At 38.8% G+C, this 26,102-nt stretch overlaps 1 protein-coding gene across 1 annotated transcript in view; it reads right to left on the bottom strand.

Annotated features, from left to right (window-relative positions):
* The window catches only part of MYO16 (myosin XVI), a 569,170-nt gene that overhangs the window by 164,182 nt on the left and 378,886 nt on the right, over positions 1 to 26,102 (bottom strand). Inside the window, 4 exon segments of the mRNA XM_033177288.1 lie at positions 14,574 to 14,779; positions 15,030 to 15,110; positions 17,970 to 18,145; positions 23,784 to 23,859. Coding sequence (XP_033033179.1) covers positions 14,574 to 14,779; positions 15,030 to 15,110; positions 17,970 to 18,145; positions 23,784 to 23,859 — 539 coding nt within the window.

The following is a 26,102-nucleotide window of genomic DNA, read 5'->3' on the forward strand; positions in this document are numbered from 1 at the left end:
CCTCACAATTGTATTAAAAGTACATTGCAACTCCCAAAATATTGAATTAGGGTTGCAAATAGATCTCCGTTTATTTTACCAGCATAGTCACCTTCATTTCATTTGTTTGGTATTGAACGTTTGCTCGGTGGAATTATATATTCATTTTATATCATTTGGGCCGCTCAGCTTTGGGTATTTGTTGCCGAGGTTGTTAGGTTGTTAGGAAGTTATTAAAGACTTTTTATTTTCATGTTCACCTTGTTTTAAGCAAAAATGTACACTCCTTCATTTGTAAACATCGCTTTTCTTATTGTTCTTTGAGCTGATTTTCCAAAGGTTGTGACTGATCCAGCCTCTTTTCATACCCAGCTGCCTTATGCCACAAATGAGTCTGTGGGATGGCGGGTGAGAGGTATGGGACTGGCTGCACTCCAGGAAACTCTACAAAATTAAATGAGTTGTTTTTCAGGAAGCAGACCAAAGGCAATCCAGAGTGTAAGGCCCACGGCTGAATTTCAGAACTCTCCAAGGCCTTCTTTTCACCTGACGTCACAGTGCTATTCTGACGTGCCTGTGCAATTGAGGGTGGATGTTAATGACAGTTAAGCCTCAGAAACAGCACGCCACTGTGGAAATGGAACCAACAACTACTTTGGAACAGGACCAATATCAGTATAAACCTCATGTCCTGCAGTGGTTAGAGACACCCTATAGGGATGAGGTGCGAGACTTTGGACCTACCTCCTGGGAACTGCAGTTTTCTCAGCTGTAAAATAGAAATGCTGGCAGTAATCAACTTTACACGAGTGCTATGAGGATTAAATGAGATGATGCTTGTGAAGGGTTTAGCACAGTGCTCGTTGCCTAGGAAATACTGATAAATGTTATTTGGAAAAACATTAAATTGAAGCTATGGCAAATATTAATTACACAATAACAAATATCTACATAATGAGAGTAGTTACTCTAAACGGTTATCGTAAGGAGAAGGATAGTGAGTATACAGTGAAGAGTGCGGAGTCTGACTCAACAGCGGGTACACAGTGGAGATCCATGATGATGACTCTGATGCCGCGCTTATGCAGACTCCTAAGCTACACTGACATTCCTGTTTAGTAAACTGCTTGTATGAAATAAGAGTGAGCAAATAAGGATTGAAGAAATTAAAGATGAATGAATGAGTGGATGCTGTTATGGGGGATCATACCACTTGGCAGAGTAGAAATTAGGATCCCAGCCAGATGATGAAACAAAACAGCAAGATCGCCTTTCATATCATCTGTTTTTCTAAAAAATTTTCCCCAACTATATTAGAAAGAAGATGAGTGGGACTAGATCAAGGTTTAGTTGCCCTAGAGCCCAAACCAGCCACCTCCTGTTTTTGTCAGTTTACTGGAACACCACTTGACCCATTTGTTTAAATACTGTGACTGCTGCTTTCTGCTGGAGAGGCCCAGTTGAGCAGCTGGATCAGAGACCACATGCCCATGAAGTCCACAATACATACTATTTGGTCCTTCATAGAAAAAGTGTGCAGATCCTTGAAGCAGAATATGGGAAAACTTATGATCTATAATGCACTGAGCAGCATAACAAATTCTCAGTAAAGATATAATTTATTATGTTTAAGCTAAAGCGACTTCTGGAAGTGTTAAGCTTCCCTCTCATCTTTTACATTTCATTGAAAAGTTACAGGTCCTCTCTCCTCTCAAACTTCATTAAACCTTAAACAAGCAGCCAACACTCAAGAACAGTTTCAGCTGAAAGAAAATGGTTAGATGTGGCAAAATTACCTTGGAGAAAGTTTATCCTTTGCCAATTCAAGCTGTTAAGAATATTTAATATCTCCTGACCTTATTAATGCACACTTCTCTAAAGGATGCATTGACAGTAATTAGCATCTCCAACATGTAACAAGGCAGAATTTTAAAAGACTCCAGCACAGGCTGTTCTCTGGCGAGGGTCTGCCTCATTGGGTAGCCACCGTCCCTTAGCTTTAATCCAATAGATGGAAGTGTGTCTTCTTTCATCCCTCTCTCCGAACACCCAATTTAACATCATGGATGTGTCCTTTCACAGCAAGGCTTTTCAGCAACAACTGTGTCATTTAGGCAAGCTAAATGGTTTGGTCTATTTCTGAGAGGGATTTCATCCAGTAACCATCTAAAAACACAGCTCACGGTCCCTCACCATGCCAAGCATAATAGCCCACCCTCTGGTGCTTTCATTGACAAGTCCCTCTGTCTTTTCCAAATAAGTTCTCCTCATTAAATAGTAAACTTCTCCATTTAGTTACCCTACTCTTCCCTGCCAACCATAAATAATCCTTAAATGAATGATGGATGTGACACATGCAAGCTTGCCACCCCGGGTCTGGAGTTAAGACTCTAATGTTTGTTCCTCGGAAGCTGGGATTAAGATGGAGAGGAGTGACACCTTGAGAGAGAGCCATAGGACCACAATTCCAGCACAGCCCTTGATGACCATTGGAAACAAAGACGTATGAATGAGAATGCCACAAGCATACAGGGTGATAAAGGCAGCTTTGGGAAAGGTGGCTGAGACCATATAAAACATCTCCTGTAGGGACTTTTCAAAGCTGTCCTTTTTTCTTTTCTTTTCTCTCTCTCTTTTTTTTCCCCAGCATGGCCTCCTATTACCCTTTCTCTCAATTCTACAATTTTGAAAAAAATACATGGTTTTATATTATTCAACCCATTAAACTAACATATACATATTGGGGAGAGATGAAAATAATAATTCCTATGTATAGGCATGGCTGTGGAAGGGTTTTATTATTTCCCATCACTTGTGAGTTCTGTATTTTAAAGGATGGTAGCTTGTCTCAAATTGGTGCTATACATGGATGCTCCCCATTGAATATATCTGGGTTGGGTTTAAGTGCTTTGATGAATAGAATACAGGGAGAGTGCTGCTATGCCAAGTCCAGGCCCAGCTTTTAAGAAGGCTGCAAGCTTCTTTCCTTCTCCATGGAAACTTGACCCAGTGGGTAAGAAGTCTGGGCTATTCTGCTAGAGAGAGAGTCACCTAGAGGAACAGAGGCACCAGGCATAGGGTTGAAGAGACCACAGTTTGGATCGCCCCAGCCCAGCCAGGACTTAGCTAACACCCATCTCTTCAGCCATATGGCTGCAACTGGAGAAGAGACCCCAAGCAAGCATTGCCCACTAATCCCGGTTAGCTCACAGCATGGAGAGAAAATATAAATTGCTGTTTTATGCCACTGAGTTTGGGGATGGTCCAACACACAATAACAGATAATTCAGCCAGAAGTTGATGCATTTCCAACCCTCTGTTACATGTTTTGCAGCGCATCCCTATGAGAAGGGCACTTCTCCACGCTATGTATGTTGGTTTGGCCAAGTGACTGATTTTAACCAATGGGATACTCGGGAATGACACAGGCCACACTTCAGTAGCCTCTGTAAAACTCATTCAGCCTTTTTTTTTTGGTCCTCCCTATGACTCAGGAAGAGTATATCCTAGATCTGGGCTAGTCTTTAAAGCTGAATACCATTAAAAACAAAAACAAGGGCCGGGCGCGGTGGCTCAAGCCTGTAATCCCAGCACTTTGGGAGGCCGAGATGGGCGGATCACAAGGTCAGGAGATCGAGATCATCCTGGCTAATACGGTGAAATCCTGTCTCTACTAAAAAATACAAAAAACTAGCCAGGCGAGGTGGCGGGCGCCTGTAGTCCCAGCTACTTGGGAGGCTGAGGCAGGAGAATGGCGTAAACCTGGGGGGCGGAGCTTGCAGTGAGCTGAGATCCGGCCACTGCACTCCAGCCTGGGCGACACAGCGAGACTCCGTCTCAAAAAAAAAAAAAAAAAAAAACAAGAACAACAACAACAACAAAGATTGGAGCTGGTTTGAGTTTAGGTATGCTACTTCTAAACCACACTCAAATGCAATGCAAGAGACACATAAACATTTTCTGTTGCAAGCCACTGATTTAGGATTTTTTTGTTCTACAGAACATACTGGTGGAAGCCGGCTTTTACAGTGCCATCAGTAGAAGGTCTCCTAAGCTGAAGAATGAGACTGACATTAGAGAACATTAGTGAGATCTACTGAAGAGTAGATCAGATTTTTTCCTTCAGCTGCACAGAATTTGGATGCAGAGGCAGGAAGGGTGACCAGCTTCTTGCTGGAGGCCAGGCAAACCCCTCTTATGGTCTATGGCAGAGATAAGCAAACTTTTCCTGTAAAGGGCCAGAGAGTAAATATTTTAGGCTTTGCATGCTAAGAGGCAAAACTGAGGATATTATATAGGTACTTATATAACCGTTTAAATGTAACCATTTAAAAATGTAAAAAATATTCTTAGCTCTCAGGCCACATGAAGCAGATGGCAGGCCAGATTTGTCTCTTGGGCTGTCATTTTCTAACCTCTGGTCTAGTGGTTGAAATGAACACATACATGGATATTTCCAGCATGCTCTAATAGGCATGTGATAATTATATTATACAACACATTTTGAACCTTAAAGACACCAACTTATCTGGGATTTTATAAAATGTCTTCCAAAGGAGAGGATACCTGAGTGAACCTTGAAGAGCAATAAAGGAAACAAGGTAGAAAAGATGATGAGATTGACATGTACGATGCCTCAAAATCTTTGAAACCATATGGTATGTTCTGGTAAGGCATGTTTCCTTCCATCAGCACAAGTATCAAGTTAACATAAACTCAGCTCCCAAACTTCCAAACACAACGTATATAGCTTTGCTGCCTATTGACACCAAACGAACACGCAAACGTGGCTGTTTTAGTTCGGGTGGGCTGCTATAACAACGTACTACAGATTGAGCAGCTTAAACAACAGAAATCTATTTCTCACAGTTCTGGAGGCTGAGAAGGCCAAGGTCAAGGTGCCAGCCACATTCTTGTGCCAGCCACATTCTTATGCCCTCATTCAACCTTAATTACCTTCTTAGAGGTTCCACCTCCAAATAAAGTCCCGTATGAATTTAGAGGAGGACACAGTAAGTCCACAGCTGTAGGCAACCCAATTATGTACCATCATTTGCACATCATAATGTTCCTGCTGCTGCTTTTATTGTTCCTCCTGTCTCCAAACTTGTGAAGTCTCTGGCCATTGGAGACAGAGTCTTTAAGTCTTTATCATCCCACTCTGAAGCTGTATTACACAAGGAATATACAGAAAAAAAACTGACAAGCATACTTTTCTACATTTAATCAAAATAGTATCCTCTCAACTAAAGCAATCCTCCAGTTTCCATTAGAAAGACTTGGAATGATGGACAGTTATTAAAGCCAAGATATCATGATGCAAATTTACAACCTCATGTCCACCTACGAAGTCCAAGAAATGTCCATTATCCACATTTATTGTCATGTCAGAGTTCAGAAACAACACATCCTGTTCAAATCAGTGATTGCTTACTTCCCAACTGCAAAACTGGACATTTTTTTTTGTTCAAGATTTTTGTGGTAATCATATTCTTTCTTGTATACTTAATGAAGTCATTTGCTTTGATAGATTTTTATTCTCTGGCAGTTAAGACAAGGTGATATAAATAGAAAATAAATATTTTGCATAGGGATAGTACATTCTGTTACCTGAAATTTTGGTAACCAAACAAACAACCAAAAATTTATATTAAATTACAACTCCAGGCTTTGTTTTTTATACAATGTTTCCATTGCCTGGGGCATTTCAAAGAGTGGAGGAGCTTCTTGAATACTCAAGGAATATTAAAGTATGCTATTTCTTGATGTAACAGTATGTTGATTGTATCTTACTTAAATTCTTCAGTTTCTACAGGAACTATAATCTCTCTATGAATCAATATTTTTTGTAATATTATTTCAGACTGGCATCCTAAATATAAGAGAGATATGGGCAGATTTCCTCTAAAATAAATTCGTAATTCCATTTCCACTGATATGTCATTACAGATAAAAATAAGAAAAAGAAATCACATCTTATTTTAAATAAGGCAATGCTAAAAGAAATGCAAAGAATTACCTAAAAGTATCATTTCCCATCCTCAGTATTCCTTTTTACTCACTGTACTTTTTACAGTATGCCTATGATCTCTGTTATGCAGAAATATTACCTTAAAATGAACGACCATTTAATCTCCAATGCCAAGTTCATTTTGAAAAAATTTGTTGGCTGGGTGCGGTGTCTCAAGCCTGTAATCCCAGCACTTTGGGAGGCCGAGACGGGCGGATCACAAGGTCAGGAGATCAAGACCATCCTGGCTAACCCGTTGAAACCCCGTCTCTACTAAAAAATACAAAAAACTAGCCGGGAGAGGTGGCGGGTGCCTGTAGTCCCCGCTACTCGGGAGGCTGAGGCAGGAGAATGGCGTAAACCCTGGAGGCGGAGCTTGCAGTGAACTGAGATCCGGCCACTGCACTCCACCCTGGGCGACAGAGAGAGACTCCGTCTCAAAAAAAAAAAAAGAAAAAGAAAAAATTTGTTCAACACCAACAAGGCACAAGCATTGTGAATGAATATGATACGATCCTCATTTAGAAGAAGTTATAGTCTATTGTAAACATATAAAAATTATACTTAGTTTTTAAGTATTAATTGCATTTACTATTTTAGCAAAAGAGTAATCCTAATACAGTGTATATAAAACTGACTTGGAAGTATACAAAAGCAAAGGTAAAAATAATTTTCTAATTTTATGATATATGATCTCTCTCTCTCCCCCTCCCTCTCTCCATTCGTCCCTCCCTCTCTCTCTGTTTCTCCCCCTCCCTCTCTCCATCCCTCCCTCCTCCCTTTCTCTCTCTCTCCCTCCCTCTCTCCATCCGTCCCTCCCTCTCTCTCTGTTTCTCCCTCTCTCTCTCTCTCCCTCCCTCTCTCTCTCTCTCTCCTCTCTCTCTCTCTCTCTCTCTCTCTCTCTCTCTCTCCACTCTCTTCTGGGGAAATAGAGCAATTTGGATAACTGTTGGAATAATGGTTAGAAATATTCATGTAGCTGACAAAGGTTGTGCTGGACAATCACTAAGGGTTCCTTTAATGCAGAGAATCTTTGATGTCACAGATCTAAGGAACTCTAACAACATGAAGAAACAGAGAAAAATACACTAAATGCACTTTTCTAATATTGGCTGAGTGAGATAAATCCCATTTCCCATCCTGCACACGTGCACCTCATTTTGTTGTGCTTTGCTTTACCGTGTTTTGCAGAGATTGAAGGTTTGCATTTTTCACAAATTGAAGGTTTGTGGCAACCCGACATCAAGCAGGTTTAATAAGCATAGTTTTTCCAACATGATCACACTTCACTTCTTTGTTTTGCATTTGGGTAATCCTTGTCATATTTTAAAACTTTTCATTAAAATTATGTCTGTTATGGTGACCTGTGGTCAGCAATCATTGCTGTTACTATTGTAATTGTTTTGGGGTGCCACAAACCACACCGATATAAGAAAACAAACTTAATAAGTGTCACATGTGTTCTCACTGCTCCAACTACCAAGAGGTCCCCCACCTCTCTCTCCCTCTTCTTGGGCCTCCCAATTCACTGAAACACAGAATTATTAAACTTAGGCTAATTAATAAACTTGCAATGGTCACGAAGTGTTTACATAAAAGGAAGAGTTGCACATCTCTCACGATCAATCAAAAGCTAGAAATGATTAAGCTTAGTAGGGAAAGCATGTCGAAAGTCAAGACAGGCCAAAAGCTAGATCTCTTGCACCAACCAGCCCAGCTGTGAATGCCAAAGACATGTTATTGAAGGAAACTCAAAGTGCTATTCTTGTGGGCACACGAATGATAAGAAGGCAAAATTGCCTTATTGCTGATATGGAGAGTGGTCTGGACAGAAGACCAGCTGCAATATTCCCTTAAGCCAAAGCCTAATCCAGAGAAAGGCCCTAACTCTTCAATTTTATGAAGGCTGAGAGAGGTGAGGAAACTGCAGGAAAAATGCTGGAAGGTAACAGAGGTTGATGCATGAGGTTTGAGGAAAGAAACCGTCTCCGTAACATGAAGGGGTGAGGAGAAACAGCACACGTTGATGTAAAGCTGCAAGTTATCTAGAACAGTTAGCTAAAATAATTGATAAAGGTGGCTACAGCAAACAACAGATTTTCAGTGTAGGTGAAATAGCCTTCTATTGGACGAAGATGCCATCTAGGAATTTCAGAGTTAGAGAGGGGACAATACCTGGCTTCAAAGCTTCAAAGGCCAGGCTGACTCTATAGGGGCCAATACAGCTGGTAATTTTAAGTTGAAGCCAGTTATCATTTGTAATTCCAAAAATCTGAGAGCCTTCGAGAATTATGCTAAGACTACTCTCCCTTTGCTATGTAAATGCAGTAACAAAGCATGGATGACAGCACATCCATTTTTAAAATCAATTTTACTTCAAGTTCTGGGATACATGTGCAGAACGTGCAGGTTTGTGACATACGTCTACATGTGCCATGGTGGTTTGCTGTATCTATCAACCCATCATCTAGGTTTTAAGCCCCACATGCATTAGGTATTTGCCCTAATGCTCTTCCTCCCCTTGCCCCCCAGTCCTGGATAGGCCCCAGTGTGTGATGCTCCCCTCCCTGTGTCCATGTGATCTCATCGTTCAACTCCCACTTATAAGTGAGGACATGTAGTGTTTGATTTCTGCTCCTGTGTTAGTTTGCTGAAAAAGATGGGTTCCAGCTTCATCCGTGTCCCCGCAAAGGACATGAACTCATTCTTTTTATGGCTGCATAGTATTCCACGGTGTATATGTGCCACAATTCCTTTATCCAGTCTATCATTGATGGGCATGTGGGTTGGTTCCAAGTCTTTGCTATTGTAAATAGTGCCAAAATAAACATACATGTGCATGTGTCTTTACAGTAGAATGATTTATAAACCTTTGAGTATATACCCAGTAATGGGATTGCTGGGTCAAATGGTATTTCTGGTTCTAGATCCTTGAGGAATTGCCACACTGTCTTCCACAATGGTTGAACTAATTTACACTGCCACCAACAGTGTAAAAGCGTTCCTATTCCTCCACATCCTCACCAGCATCTGTGGTTTCCTGACTTTTTAATGATCACCATTCTAACTGGTGTGAGATGGTATCTCATTGTGGTTTTGACTCAAGATGGATTAAAGACTTAAATGTAAAAGCTAAAAGCATAAAAACCCTAGAAGAAAACTTAGGCAATACCATTTAGGACATAGGCATGGGCAAAGACTTCATGACTAAATACCAAAAGTAATTGCAACAAAAGCCAAAATTGATATATGGGATCTAATTAAACTAAAGAGCTTCTGCACAGCAAAAGAAACTATCATCAGAGTGAACAGGCAGCCTACAGAATAGGACAACATTTTTGCAATCCATGCGTCTCACAAAGGTCTAATATCCAGAATATACAAAGAATTTAAACAAATTTACAAGAAAACAAACAACCCCATCAAAAAGTGGGTGAACGATATGAACAGATACTTCTCAAAAGAAGGCATTTATGCGGCCAACAAACATATGAAAAAAAGCACATCAATTTACAACATGGTTTACTAAATATTTGTAGTTCACTGTTGAGAACTACTGCTCCGAAAAAAAATTCTTGCAAAACACTGCTACTTATTGACAATTCACCCGGTCACCCAAAAACTACTGAAGGAATTGAATATTGTTTTCATGCCTGCTAACATAGTATCCAATCAGCAGCCCATGGATCAAGGAGGAATTATTAAGAAATAGATTCTCTAAGGATATATCTGCCATAGATAGTGATTTTTCTGATTTATTTGGGCAAAGTAACCTGGAAACCTTCTGGAAAGTATTCAACTTTCTGAATGCTCCTAAGAATATTTGTGATTTATGGTAGGTAAAAATATCAACATTAATGGGTTTTGGAAGCAATTGATTCCCACCCTCATGGATGACTTTGAGAGGTTCAATACGCCAGTGGAGAAAGCAACTGCAGATGTGGTGGAAACAACAACAGAGCCAAAATTAGAAGTGGAGCCTGGAGATGTGACTGAACTGCTGCAACCTCATGATCAAATATTAACGGATGAGGAGTTGCTGCTGATGGATGAGCAAAGAAAGTCTTTTCTTGAGATGGAATCTACTACTGGTGAAGATGCTGTGAACATTGTTGAAATGACAACAAAGGATTTAGAAATTCCATAAACTTAGTTGATAAAGCAGTGGTAAGATTTCAGAAGACTGACTCGAATTTTGAAAGAGGTTCTACTCTGGGTAAAATGCTGCTGCAGCATTGCATGCTACAGAGACATTTTTCACGAAAGGGAGTCAATGGATGTAGCAAACTTGATTGTTTCATTTTAAGAGATTATTACAGCCACCCTAGCCTTTAGCAACCACCACCCTGATGGGTCAGCAGTCATCAACATCAAGGCAAAACCCTCCACCAGCAAAAAGATTACGGCTTGCCAAAGACTCAGGTCATTGTTAGCATTAGTTAGGAAAAATATTTTAAAATTAAGGTATCATATGGTGTTTTAGATGTAATGCTATTGCACACAACAGACTTAGGATAGTGCAAATATAACTTTTATATGCAGCAGGAAACCAAAAACTTCATGTGATTTGCTTTATTATGATATTAGCTTTATTATGGTGGTCCCTAACCGAACCTACAACGTCACCAAGGTCTGCCTGGATAGTGCTTCTCAAACTTCAACAGCATACCAGTCACTGAGGAATTGTGATGAATTTGCAGATTTTGATTGAATGAACCTGGGGTGAGGCTGGAGATTATACATTCCTCACAAGTTTGCTTTGATCACCAAGGCACTGGTGCCCTTTCAACATTTGGCTCGGGGGAAGCAAAACAAAACAAAAACATTGTCCCCAGATGACTAGAGATTCCATGCCAGGGGTTCTCAAAGTGAGGTCCACATGGCAACAACGTTAACACCAGCTGGAAACTTTTAAAAAATGCAAACTCACAGGGCTCTGCCAGACTTACTGAATCTGAACTTGGGGTGGGGAGCCCAGGAAACGAGATTTTAAGCCTCCAGGTGATTCTGATGTGCACTGATGTCAGAGAACTGCTGTTCTGAGTAACACTAAAGAGGGAGTTACTACAGTTAAACAAATCATAATGTCTCCAGGCTCGTCACCCTCTGAGGACACCGCAGATCACTTCCTGAGACCTCAGCCAAGGATGGACACTCTCCATTCTATTTCATATTGAATCATCTCTGGAGCTACAAACCAGGGGGAGCCCAGTTCCTACTCCCTGTTGATTCGGATTCAGAAAGTTTGGGATAAATTTGGGGACTCTATTGTTTTAAACTTACACAACAACAGTTTTTACAACTCAAACCAAAGACCATCTATACTTAAGAAGGTGGGAAGGCTGACCTTTACTACACACACTACAAAATGTAAGAAATATCAGCTCTTAACAGGCTTGGCATCTCTGAAGACTATGAAGGGATTTCCACCGAGGGACCAGAAAGAGATGGGTCAAGAGCCGTCCCTTCCAAAGCCCACAACAGTCAGTGAGAGCTACCAAGACTCCTGTCCACAACAAGCTGCAGAGGTGTTATATCCAGCTTTTCTTTTTTTCTTTTTTTTTTTCTTTTTTTATTTTTTATTATACTTTAAGTTCTAGGGTACATGTGCATAACGTTTATATCATGTATAACTCCCAATGCAATCCCTCCCTCCTCCCCCCTCCCCATGATAGGCCCAGTGTGTGATGTTCCCCTTCCCGAGTCCAAGTGATCTCATTGTTCAGTTCCCACCTATGAGTGAGAACATGCGGTGTTTGGTTTTCTCTTCTTGTGATAGTTTGCTAAGAATGATGGTTTCCAGCTGCATCCATGTCCCTACAAAGGACGCAAACTCATCCTTTTTGATGGCTGCATAGTATTCCATGGTGTATATGTGCCACATTTTCTTAATCCAGTCTGTCACAGATGGACATTTGGGTTGATTCCAAGTCTTTGCTATTGTGAATAGTGCCGCAATAAACATACGTGTGCATGTGTCTTTGTAGTAGAGTAATTTATAATCCTTTGGGTATATACCCAGTAGTGGGATGGCTGGGTCATATGGTACATCTAGTTCTAGATCCTTGAGGAATCGCCATACTGTTTTCCATAATGGTTGAACTAGTTTACAATCCCACCAACAGTGTAAAAGTGTTCCTATTTCTCCACATCCTCTCCAACATCTATTGTTTCCTGACTTCTTAATGATTGCCATTCTAGTGGTGTGAGATGGTATCTCATTGTGGTTTTGATTTGCATTTCTCTGATGGCGAGTGATGACGAGCATTTTTTCATGTGTCTGTTGGCTGTATGGATGTCTTCTTTTGAGAAATGTCTGTTCATATCCTTTCCCCACTTTTTGATGGGGTTGTTTGTTTTTTTCTTGTATATTTGTTTGAGTTCTTTGTAGATTCTGGATATTAGCCCTTTGTCAGATGAGTAGGTTGCAAAAATTTTCTCCCATTCTGTAGGTTGCCTGTTCACTCTGATGGTAGTTTCTTTTGCTGTGCAAAAGCTCTTTAGTTTAATGAGATCCCATTGTCAATTTTGGCTTTTGCTGCCGTTGCTTTGGTGTTTTAGACATGAAGTCCTTGCCCATGCCTATGTCCTGAATGGTACTACCTAGATTTTCTTCTAGGGTTTTTATGGTATTAGGTCTAACATTTAAGTCTCTATCCATCTTGAATTAATTTTCGTATAAGGGGTAAGGAAAGGATCCAGTTCCTTTTCTTTTTTTCTATGTAAGCCCAACTTCGTAGTAATCCTTATAAATTAAGAGACAATATGTCTATTATCTTATTTACAAGCACCTTTTAAATTTTAAACACATATATCTTGTCTATCTGAAATACATATTCTACCGTTTAAATACATCCATCCCCATGTGGTTCTGCTTATCTTCTATCTTCTAAAGATATTCTATCACCCCTTTAAAATGGAAGGCTCAAGCTGAACTCATATGTTGTTTATTTTCTTCTATGTGTCTTTATAAAATTTACCAACATGCACGATAAGTAAATGTGGCTTCTTTCTTCTGGAAAAACAAATGTTATAAAAATTAAACACAGAATTTTAGTCATCGTTTAAATATTATTCCCTTTGTTCTGAATTAAATATTTCAAATGTAGTGATTTCAGTTTGTTGGCTTGCTTGTTTCGTTTTTGTTTCACAGCTTCCTCAAAATAGAGCCTCGCATCGAACTAGTCAACGAAAGTCTTAAAATCTCTCTTTTTTGGATGAATGGTTTATCAAACAGACTTTTTCATATTGTAGTTGTACCGTTAATTTTTAAACATAAATGCAAGATTTCACACTTGCAATACTTATATTAGTTTACATCAGTATTATTTTAAGATCTTATTTTATTTATATAGAATTACCAAATGTCTTCTGATTTCCTTTTTGCCCACCCCGTTTTATTTTTTAAATGTTTAAAAATAGATAGTCTCATTATTTTCACCAGGATTGTAATATCTTTCAAATATCTTTGAAAGCCGTCTCTGATCCCAAATTACCTCCTTACTATGCGTCTGTAACACTTGGCAATATTCCAACCCTTTGTAGCATTACAAGCACTGAATGGCCATTATTTGCACACGCATTTACCTGCCTAAACTGGGACATTCATCAAGCTAGAGTGTACAGCACAACAATGTACCTAAAGATGAGGCCTGGAATAGTGCTTAGGAGCATATACTGTAAATTAAGTTACTATCCATCAACCAATTTATTTAAAATGGATTATTCAGTGAGGATTATAATTTACTTAAAATCAGACTAAAGTTTCTGATCAAATAAAATACATATGAACAAATACGTAGCCTGAGGGGATGATACTGCTTTTGGGTGAGTTTAGGTTCTTCTTGCAAATGGCTGGGATAAGGCTACCATCAGAGAAGGGCTAATACAGACATGAAGACGAGGCCACATGACAAGAGTTTATCCTAGGAATAAGTGCACTGTTTTGTGCACAGTGTGTTTTTCAGCTGAATTTATTGAAGAAAATAGAGGTCAACAAACTTCTGTTCTAAAGGGGCAGATAACAAACATTTTACAAATATTTTACACCATGGGACACTGTCTATCTCCACTGCAGTGCAAAAGTGGTTACAGACAATATGCAAAGAGATGATTGTGGCCATGTTCCAATAAAACTTTATTTACAAAAACAGGTGGCAGGCTGGGTTTGGCCCATGAGTGTAGTTTGCCAACCACTGATCTCAATAATATTTGTTCATATATAAAAGGGGAAATAATCACTTATATATATTCTCCTTTTAAATAATAAATAGTGAGTATCATATGCAATCATTTTATAAAAATTTAATTCAAGGAAAGCCACACTTTGAAAGCTTTGAAAGCCACACATGAGAATGGTTTCCAAGACACTGTCCTCAGTACAGTGTAATTAATTTTTTACGTGAGCTTTGTCAGTGTCTTTCATTGTTTCCCAGAATATTTTGTTTATTGGAGATAGGAAAATGTAAACAACAAAAGCAATGCCAAAAAAGACAACAGAAGATCCTTGCTGCAATAGTGTCAGTGTCAGTATACTTCACTGAACAGCAGCTAAAACGACAATTTTAAGAGCAGAAGAATTTACCTTGACAGGAAATCCAAGAAGGAAAGGCGAACAGGGTATCCATATCGGAAGATCTTCACCATCTCCAGGACCCCAATATATTGCAGCTGAGCAGACACGTAAAAATTATCGAAAGTATCTGGCAGCTTTGAATTATTGGGCCTGATGCAATGAATGAAGTGTGGAGTGCACTTCTGAAGTTTTCCAATAATATCCGTTAGGGATTTCTAAGGAGAGAAGTAAAACCCAACTGATTCTCCAAAGGAGACACTAGCTAAAAATATAAAGCAGTTTTTAAATAAAAAGTCTTTATATCTTTAAATCTTATTATGCATTTACTCTGTGTGTGTGTGTGGGTATGTTTACTTTTTTCTGAAGATATTTAAGTTGCCAAAAATGGGAAAAAAAAAGGTACATAAACCCTCTTTCGTTGCTATAAACATACATTAATTTTTGAAATCTGAAAACGTCACTAACCCTGAGTTGTGATGCTATGGTGACTGGATCTCCTCGTTCCAATCTTTGAAGAAATGTAGAAGTTCCTTTCTTTTTTAATAACTGTAATAAAAAGAAAGAAAAGAAGGAAAGGAGGAAGGAAAAGAAAGGAAAGGAAAGGAGAGGAGAGGGAAGGGGAGGGGAGGGGAGTAGAAGGGGAGGGGAAGGGAGGGAAGGGGGAGGGAGAGAAGGAAGGAAAGTGAGAAAGGAAAAAACAAAGAGAGAGAAAGAAGGAAGGAAGAAGAAAAGACAGAGGAAAAAAGGAAGGAAAGAAGAAAGAATGAAGAATAAGAAAAAGTGAGCAAATTTATTTTACCAAATTTCAGTTCAGAAGAGCAAAAAATTAAGTCTCACATCCATGTACATTCACTTACAGGCAAATGTGGATTTAAAACAGTTTATAAAAACCAGTGCCAAGTGATTTTCGTAATGGTGTATAAGTTGAGGAAATGGGCAACTACTTGTAAAATCACAACTGTTACTGCCAACCTTTCACGTATAGGGCTGTTGTGTAAATCAGATCTATCAACATCCTGCACCCATTTTAGTGTGACAATAAACATAGATCCTGATTTGCTTGGTGGTACAATAAACTCACTACCATATCCTGGTTATGCTACTAACTGTTCATATTTATCATGAAATTTAGTTTACTCTAGGGCAAAATGATGCTATTTTATGTTACAAAAATTTTATGTTTCAATTATCATTGGTCTGTTCCCTTAAATTTAAGTACACTCAGGAATTGAATGAATGAATGGTCTGATACTTTCTTACCATGTTTTTCTTCCCTTTCCTCCGCATCCTCGTTTTATAACTACTAAAAAAGGTTACTTTGGGAGGCCGAGACGGGCGGATCACGAGGTCAGGAGATCGAGACCATCCTGGCTAATACGGTGAAACCCCGTCTCTACTAAAAAATACAAAAAACTAGCCGGGCGACGAGGCGGGCGCCTGTAGTCCCAGCTACTCGGGAGGCTGAGACAGGAGAATGGCGTGAACCCGGGAGGCGGAGCTTGCAGTGAGCTGAGAGCCGGCCACTGCACTCCAGCCTGGGCGGCAGAGCAAGACTCCGTCTCAAAAAAAAAATGCTAATAGACTCTATTTTTTTCAAATAAGTAAATATGTACAGCCCTGAAGAGAAAAAACAATCCTATGTAGCGAAGATTACATGATGACAGAGACATAAAATCAGTGAAAATGAGCCCAAAACGAAAGAAAGGGCAGAAAGAAAGGGCAGAGGCAATTAGTTAAATTCCACCCAGGGTTAAAAGGAACCTCAGCCACTAACCTACTATTATATTTCACAAAATTATGTATTAGACTAATAGACTTATTGATCTAAAATCACTTTTCTTAAAAAAGGTCTTGATACAAGAAGAAATCTGAGATAACTTTCTTGTGGATTTAGTGCTTTTGCTATTATGACAATAGCTCATTTTCTTCTGTTAAGACCTACCGTCAATCTGAAGTGATTCATTGGAACTGATGAGGGAACGTAAAATGAAGTGACTGGGCCAAGATCAACCCGTTCTCTACAAACACAATACAACGTGTCATACTCAGTTACAGAGTAGGGAAAATCCTATTTTCCTGACCACAGGGGTGGCTGTGCATGGATGAAGGGAGTTTGAAGGGAAGAAATAAGGGAAGTGAGAAATAGAACATTTAAGGAATAATCATAATAAATAGCTCTCTGTCCCTTGAAATGGAACACTCCAGTTCCCTTTCTGGGTGGAGGAACTACTGTGAGTTACCCGCCTTCTGCAGTCCTGCAGGGAAAAGACTAATGGCATCGAGGCCTCGTAATGCTTAATAATTGAGGTTAGTTGTGTGTGGTAGATTTTGCTCTCGACTTTTAGGATGATTGAGAAAAGAAGGACCAGAAGGCTCAGGAAGACCTCCAGGCATAGAGATCTTTCTCATAAGGATAACCTTGTGTATGTGTGTTTTTTTAACGTACTAAATGCCATTTCCTATGTGGCAGAGACTACTTCTCATGACCATTTAGTTCTAAACAACCACATCAAAGGATCTTTTATTCTAGAATCCACTGGCTGGAGACACACACTCACACACTCACACTCATATTAACACACATTTTGGTGACTCTTCTAAAATAGAATTGAATTTAATTATGCTTTTATTTTAATTGGTAAGCTAAAATGTATTCCAGAAGCTGCAACAATTGCATTTCTAAAATTGATTGTCCTGAACACCTTCCCAAATATATTCCTCATCTTTTATAGTTTTGGTAGACATAAGCAAAACACTCTGGAATACCATCTGGCACTGGATTCCTAAGAAACCTAAAACACTCCATACACGTTTCCTATCAGTTTGAAACAACTCTTCACTGAGTTTTTCGTTCTCTTTTGCCACATAGAATCTTGAGGTTGTATATACAACCAAACTTTTGTGAGACAAATATACATTACAAATTAGTATAATACAGTACAATTAAAACTCTACAAATATGCAGTAAAAACATCCTAGCACCTGAACAATACCCTATGTCTATAAGAGAAACAACAATTTATCATTTAGAGACCTCAATTATCTGAAGTGATTAATATCAACAGAATAAGATAGCTAAGTTGACTCCCTCTAAGCCTACAGTATCTGAAGTTACCTTCTATTCATCAAAAAGGCAGTCAGAGATGAAACATAACTGGGATATTGCACAGACAACCAATAAAATGACTCAGACTACACTTACTGTTAAAATTGCCACTCTGCTGCACCTTCCTCTACTCTTCCTTCATTCTGATGGTTACGCATCAGACAGACATTCTTTTCCTTAATATTTTCTATTAAAATATCTATTTCTTTGGTATTCAAAATTGTGCTTTTTTTAAAAAAAGAAGCAAATATACTTATCAAAATTAAAAATAACCCAACAATAATCACAAGAACTCCTACCTTACTAAGTTCTAGATAATTCTTGTTTTCTCCAATAATTGAAGAAGCTGTCATTTTCTTACTGAGCAGGGCAGACTTATGTCCTCGGAATTTAAAGGAAGGATAGGCAGATACGAGGGATCCTGTCTGTGACAATTTCGACTGGAACAAATGATTGATCACGACATTTTCACTAGCTAGGAAATAAATAAATGAATATCGTAAGTGGCACTAAAATTATTACTTAAGCATTGAACTTACTCCTCATACAAGAGCTTTAGCCACTGATACATACTAGGTGCAAGATGTCGTTGGTTCAGCAGATTGAGGAGTCTACGTTTTCCTGTATCCTTATTTTATTTCCTCCACTATTTAACATCATTGACAAATTATGACATTCACTACCCTTGACCAGGAATCTTGATCCCAACTGGGCCTTGTTCTCTAAGTAACACTTCTATCCTAGTTTTCAGAACCAAATCTTACCTGCTCAGACTTAAGGGGCTTTTGTGCACTTGTCAAATCATGAAGGCTTACGGACTCTATTAGAAACGCCCCATTCCAGGAAAATAATTATTCAGGAAAATGTTTCCCCAGGACCTAACTCACCTGTATCAGAGCCATCTGTAAGTACCTGTTAGAGGACCTGCCTTACTTGGTGTGGCAGTTGCTAGGTGAAAGAAGGGAAAAGAAGTGTCCTTTTATTTAAAAAAACAAAACAAAACAACAACAACAACAACAACAAAGAAAAAGAACAAAAAAACACAGTTAAGCTGAAAAGGTAAAAGCAAAATGATACATTTTCATGTTTAAGTTATAAAAATCAAAAAATTCTGAGTCCATATTCCTTTCTTGACACCTCAGGGAGAAACTGGAGCTCAGATGAGTGGATTTTGGGTTACAAATTTTAAAATCATAGGGAAAACAATGTATGTGCTGGTTAAGGATCAAAAGGAATGTTTCTTGTGTTACTTATATCTGCATGTAGGCAGTTTTTAAGCCTAAGTGTCCTTTCCTATAAAGTAATGATGACAGTACCTACTTTGAGAATCATTGCAAAATTAAAACGTGAAATAATGAACATAAATCACTAGGATTATGCTTCGCCAATCAGACAGTTGGCAACGTTTCATGGCAAAGCAGTTTAGTTTCTACCTTTTCCACACTCAAATCATTTTGCCTGCCCAGGTGCAAAATACGGGTGACATAATATATATCTGTAATGCTTTCCATTAAAAAAATCCCTACATTAGGTAATAAATGAACAGGGAAGCAGGAAGAACTGTCAGGAAAAGGAGATACAATTATGTAATGCAAAAGAGGCCCTGTGATGTTGGGATAAAATTAGAGAGAGCAAGAGAAATCCATGATTCTTAATACAGAGTTACAGATCTATATACCTATATGTTATGTATACTTACATCTTAAATGTTCAAATTCTGAAAGGTCCTAAAAGCAATCATACCCCAGTAGCAATGAGCTCACCCAGCCCCCAGATCTTGGAGTTTCTGAATACCATTCTTTTCTAAGATAAATCAAGGCTCCCTGAACAAATGTCTGATTCTAGATTTGAGGCAAGATGAATGATTCTGGAACATTTTTGGAAGGCCAGAATGTAAGGCAGTGTTTAAAAAAAAAAAAGTCAAGAGAATATGTCAAAAAGAAATAGGAGCTAACCTGAAGGGGTTCTTACTGCTCAAATCTTAAACAATTTTAGCATCAATATAATGATAGTAATGAATAATTATTCATTGAACAACATAAGAATCCATGAGTGTACACTAATCAATTAATTAATAGATAAAGAAGTGGGAATTATTATAGTAGAATGCCACTGTTTATGGAAAGATGGGATAAGAAAATCAAAACTTTGCAATCGTGAGAAACGATTTCGGCAAGAATCATAAATGTATATAAAACTAATGGGTAAAAGTTTGATGAGGAACAGAATATTTACATAGTCTCAAAGTACTTTCTCACAAATTACTCATTAATAACAAAGGGAAAACAGCAAGCCTGATGTTAGAAGAAGCTGAAGAGCACCACCTTACACAGTGCTCATGGTGAACCTGTTTCAAACCGTGACCGCCACCAAATGTAATGTGCCGAGACGGATACCCCACTACTTCTTGGGACTCCTGGTCAAAAATTCATAACCTACTTCTAATATAAACTCAAACACAGTGATTTCTATGAATTAACTGGCATTTAAAAAAAATGTCATGAAAGAGAGAGGAAAGCTAAAGAACTGTCTCAGATTTAAAGGAAAAATCATAACTGAATGCAATCAGTGATCCTGAAATAGGAGAAAATGACCATAAAAGACTAATATTAGTGGGACCATTGGTAAAACTTTATATGAACTCTGGATTAGATATAAGTAGTACATGACTGTTGAATATTCTGATAACTTACTGAAGTTATCTAAGATAACGTCCCTTCTCTTAGGGTGGGCACCAAAGTATTTAGACAAGAAGAGGCAAGCAACTTACTTTCAAATGATTCAGAAAGTAAACACACACACACACACACACACATACACGGGACACAGGAAGGAAAGAGGAGAACAAAAGATGGATGGAGATAGAAAGAAAGATAGCAAGACAGTAAAAGAAAGGAAATGAAAAAAATGAACCTGGGAAGAGGATACCTGGGAGTACTTTATAATAATTCTGTCACTTTAAGTTTAAAACCACTTCAAAATAAAAAGTTCAATGATAAATACATAATAGTATAGCCAATTTAAATACATAATTAAACAATTATTATTTATATTTATAGCAGGTCTATGTATAAGTGAAAACACAGATAAGCAATGCAACATTTTATTCTTATAATTGAGAAAATGCCTCTAATAAAACTGAAAACATTACTGAGAAGGTAGGTAGTGCAAAAAAAATTTTTAAAGAAAAATATAAAAGATTTAAAAAACTGAAAACATGAGACATAAATATGGTCCAAAATATGTAACTGACCCAGTTTTGTATTTTCCCTGAATCATGTGGTCAGGCTGCAGGTATAGCAAGACTCATGTCACCCTATGGACACAGGGAGATGTCATAATGCTTTGGGACCCTAACGGGAGAGCCCTGACCACAGCTGAGCACATGGCAGGAGACAGCAAGTTCCCTCCGGGACTTAAAAGAGAACTCTACTATCCATTTGCCTCTTAAAACCTAGCAAAGGAACTCCTGGTGAAGAGGCATTTTTTTTTTTTTTTTTTGAGACGGAGTCTTGCTCTGTCGCCCAGGCTGGAGTGCAGTGGCCAGATCTCAGCTCACTGCAAGCTCCGCCTCCCGGGTTCACGCTATTCTCCTGCCTCAGCCTCCCGAGTAGCTGGGACTACAGGCGCCCGCCACCTCGCCCGGCTAGTTTTTTGGATTTTTTAGTAGAGATGGGGTTTCACCGTGTTAGCCAGGACGGTCTCGATCTCCTGACCTCGTGATCCGCCCGTCTCGGCCTCCCAAAGTGCTGGGATTACAGGCTTGAGCCACCGCGCCCGGCCTGAAGAGGCATATTTACCTCATTGGGATTACAAGGAGTCACTGACCACAAACCATTTTCTTCATGTCACTCTACATACATACTGAGAGTGGAAGTGTCCCTTACTGGGATCTACAATCATTGTCCAGGGTCTTTGTACCCGTAAAGTGGGATAAGCTAACTTATAAGCAAGTGTACAGAGACACACAGCAAAAAAAAGAAAAAAAAAAAGACTCAATAATTATTAACATAATTGACAGTAAATCCTAAATTTTCCTAAATCCTAAAATTTCCTATTCCTGTGAGTAGAATTAAAAGTCTGGATTTTGGCTTTCTTGTTGTTGTTGTTGTTGTTGTTTGCCTCCTTTTGAGTGAAGTAGACTTTACTTCTAATCTTAGGCACAAATGAGTGTATTTGCTGCGTGTCTCTATGAGCTGTCTCCAAGCTCCCTGACTACACCTGGCACCTGGTTAGCGGCCTCAGAGACACAGCTCTGCTTGTGTACATTCTACAACAGACCTCACCATCTTCCTCAACTGGGAGCTTTCTGATGCTATGAAAATTGAATTAGATACTATAAGCAAAGTAACTGCAAATAAAAATTATTATTTATGAATTACATTTGCTTTTAATAATGATGTACAAGCATCAAAGTATTTCATAGATTCATAAAACATGATGGCAACCACAAATATTTTGCTTTTATGATAGAGTGAGTGAGCAGTCATGGCTCCTGAGCCAAACATGGCCCACTGCCTGTTTTTGTAAATAAAATTTTATCAGAACACAGTCACATCCATTTGTATTGTCTACAGCTGTTTTTCACATTATAACAGCAGAGGTGAGTAACTGCAACAAGGATCTTATGGTGCACAAGGTCTAAAATATTTATTCTCTAGCCCTTTAAAAAAAAAATCTGACGCCTCCTGTATAAATACAAAATACAAAAGGGCACATTGTAAATTCTGTCCTTTTGCTCAGAAGCACCTACCTCCTAAAGAATAAAAAAAAGACTCAACTGTATTTTTCCTGGAACTTTTTTGTGTGTACAAATTTATATAAAAGAACGATTTTAAAATATAGGCACTCTATTAAGATAAGTAGAATTGCAATATCACTAGCCATCATATTTTCATTCTAAATACACACACACACATACACACACACACACACACACACACACACATACATCCTATCACCATGAAATACAAAAGTAAGAAAAGCATTGTGTGAACTTTTAAATACTTGGTATATATTAGATCTTCCTAAAAGATAGGGAAGTGCATTATAAATAAAAGTGCAAATAGTTGCACACTAAAAGGAAAATTTTCTAATGATGATAAATAAGACCAGTTCTTTCCATCTTCATAATGTTATTCCTTGTTTTTTTTTCCGTTAGTTTTAGCTAAGAGAGCTCACAATAAACCTAAGTTCTAGAGGCAAGCAGAACAATCTTCAGTGAAAAACAATGTATTACAACTGTGTTGCTATAATTTGAGGCAAATATGTTTCTCAAACCAGAAGTGATATGGATTTCTTATTTTCCATGCTAGAACATTCAACTATCTCATGAAAAGCTATCCTGTGCTTCTTTTAAAGATGAATGACTATTTCATTTATAGCAACTTAAAGCATACAAGATGCAATGTTTTAACTCACTAAAAAGGTTATTAGAAAAATGTGAATCACTGCAGAACTGCTATGAAAATAATTACTAGAGACAGAATTATGTATATATGTATGAATATACATTTAATTATCACACATATACATTTTGTATATGGTCTTGTATATAGTGTGGAATTATAGTAGATATATGCATATAAAGTATTAATGCTCACTAAGTAGAAGGGTCCCATAAATTTAAACTTACATGTGTATACATATATATACTCCTTCCATTTCTACTCCTCCTACATAGTAAGCATTAATATTTTATAACTGAAAGTACATAAGAATAAAATACCACCCTTAGTTGTGCTCCAGAGTCATCTTAAGTAATGAAATTCACCCTATTGTGGCCTAAATAAAGTTGGAAGTCATACTCATCTTCATTAGTCTTCACAGAAAAGCTTTTCTATATTCAACCCACTAAAGTAGTAAAGGTATTTTACATTTCTATCTGCTAAAAGCTTAGTTAAGTTATGGTTTCCACCGGACTCCAAATTACATTGTAGCAAACATATAGTGCAGCAAGACCCATTTCTTATTATTCTAGGCATTAGAATGCAAAAGGTATTTCAATTATGCTTTAGCTGGTACATATTTTACAGGAAAATATTCAGAGATAAAGAAATAATGGATGCATGGCATTTTAACCAATGTAGGGCAGGAAAAATAAATCAACTTACTTTTCATTACAAATAGAAGATTCTGTGAAAGGGAGTCTTTATTTTTTTCAATTGCCCCAACAACATCATACATTACCTAGAATAAAAGAAAGCAGCAAAATTACTAATGATTAAACATGACTGTGAAAATAAATTCCTTTAAAGGATAACTTGACCCAGGTGAAGTTTTAAATTATTCATAAAAGAAGTGTCTTCAGGTCTTAGAGTTCACATTACATGCAAGTTCAAAGCTATAATCTGTCTGTTCTCATTCTGTACATTAAACAACGGAACACTCTTCTATCTTGTGAAGGTCTCCTTTGATCGCCAAGTTAAGAGCAAATAGTGATAGTTCACATTCACGTAGTCTCCTTTATTCTTAAGGACTCTAACTTGCTCAGAAAACGCACTAAATGCAGTAAACATACTTGGGAAGCTTTGGGAATGAAGTGTGATTTCAGTTTGAGACATTTAATAGTCTCCTAATTTTAAAAGTTCTGCTTGAATACTTAAAGAATTAGTACTCTGAAGTCTTTACAATTAAGAACACATAGGAAATAATTAATTCTGGATTTCTAAAGGACAATTTTCTTCACCATAGGTGACTTATGAATCAATATGAAGGATGTTACGATATAATTTTATCAGCATACTAGTAGAGGCTGGGAAACTTGATCTTTGAAGACTGAAATAGTTTGTTGGCTCTCTTAGTGTCAACTAAGTGTGAAATCTCAGCGGTCATGGAAAGCTGATCAGCCATACATTCTTTAAAAGGCTTACCTTTGAAAATATACCTTGGGGCATAGCACCAGGGTCAGTGTGTCACAGTCTGTTCTCTGTCTTGTGTGAACCGGGAGTGGATAAGGGTAGACACAAAACCAGTGAAGCCTCATTACTCCTGAGCAAGAGTGAGCAACAACCAAGAAGGGGAGTGAGCATCCGCTGTGAGGGAGAGTGAGCACCCGTCATGAGGGAGGGTGAGCATCCGCCATGAGGGAGAGTGAGCACCGCCAGGAGGGAGAGTGAGCACCCGTCATGAGGGGAGAGTGAGCACCCGTCATGAGGGAGGGTGAGCATCCGCCATGAGGGAGAGTGAGCACCACCATGAGGGAGAGTGAGCACCCGTCATGAGGGGAGGGTGAGCATCTGCCATGAGGGAGAGCGAGCATCTGCTGTGAGGGGAGGGTGAGCACCCGCCACGAGGGGAGGGTGAGCATCTGTCATGAGGGAGAGTGAGCACCTCCATGAGGAGAGGGTGAGCACCCGCCATGAGGGAGAGTGAGCACCGCCATGAGGGGAGAGTGAGCATCTGCCATGAGGGAGGGTGAGCACCTGCCATGAGGGGGAATTTGCATCTCGCCTGAGGGAGAGTGACCACCGCCATGAGGGAGAGTGAGCCTCACCCAGGTGGGAGTATAAGAGTTATGCCTGTGGACATTTGAGTGTCACCCATGAGGCAGTACGCATGGCTAACCTGAGTCCTTTGGGAATTTTGTCTAGAGAGCCCAGAGAGGACTGGATTGTTTGCAATGGATGGGTATTAGACAGAGACAGCAGAAGAAACTATGAAGAAAGGGCTTTGCAGCTGGCGGAAGGACCTGGAAAAGGCAGGTGATCCCTGATGCAAGTTCCTTTCTAAAGGCTTTTATATTTGCATCTGCCACAATCGGTGCCTGATTATGTCCACCTTTCCCATAAAGGCTGAGTTTTTATTATTTGCTGTTCCAAGGGCCTAAATAAAACAGAAGTAATAAGGCATCCCACACGTTCCCAGGTTTTCCAATAAATTTGGGTCAGAAGACCAGTAGAGCTGGGGGACAATGCCAAAACCTTAAACTACTTTCAGGTACAAGTAAACCATTACCTAATTACCCAGTTTGCACTTGTGCCACCACACGGCTGAGTGATACTGAAATGTGAGCTTCCTATGATGTGACACACCATACATTGTTAAATGTGAACAATGTATAATCTAGAGCAATGGTTCTCAATCATACCCTCCAGGGGACACTTGGTCTTTTCTGGAGATATTTTTTCTGTTACAAATGGGGGTGATAGTTGGGCAGAGATGTTGCTACACATCCTAGTGTGCACAGAGAAGCTCCCACAGCGTGCGTGGAATTATCTGGCCATAAATGTTCATAGTGCTGAGGTCAAGAAACCTCCATCTAGAGGTTTGGCTTCCCTATGCCTTCCTGAGTTAGGAACAGCAGTGCCCAGAAAAACGATGGAGGAAGTCAACACATCTTCAGAAGCCAACTGAAGCTATGTGGAATTAGGCAAGTCATTCAATGTTCCAGTTCTGCAGTTTCTTACTTGGTAAAATGAGAGTAAAAATGC

Source organism: Trachypithecus francoisi, unplaced genomic scaffold (assembly GCF_009764315.1).
Source record: "Trachypithecus francoisi isolate TF-2019V2 unplaced genomic scaffold, Tfra_2.0 Lachesis_group18, whole genome shotgun sequence".
Classification (NCBI taxonomy): domain Eukaryota; kingdom Metazoa; phylum Chordata; class Mammalia; order Primates; family Cercopithecidae; genus Trachypithecus; species Trachypithecus francoisi.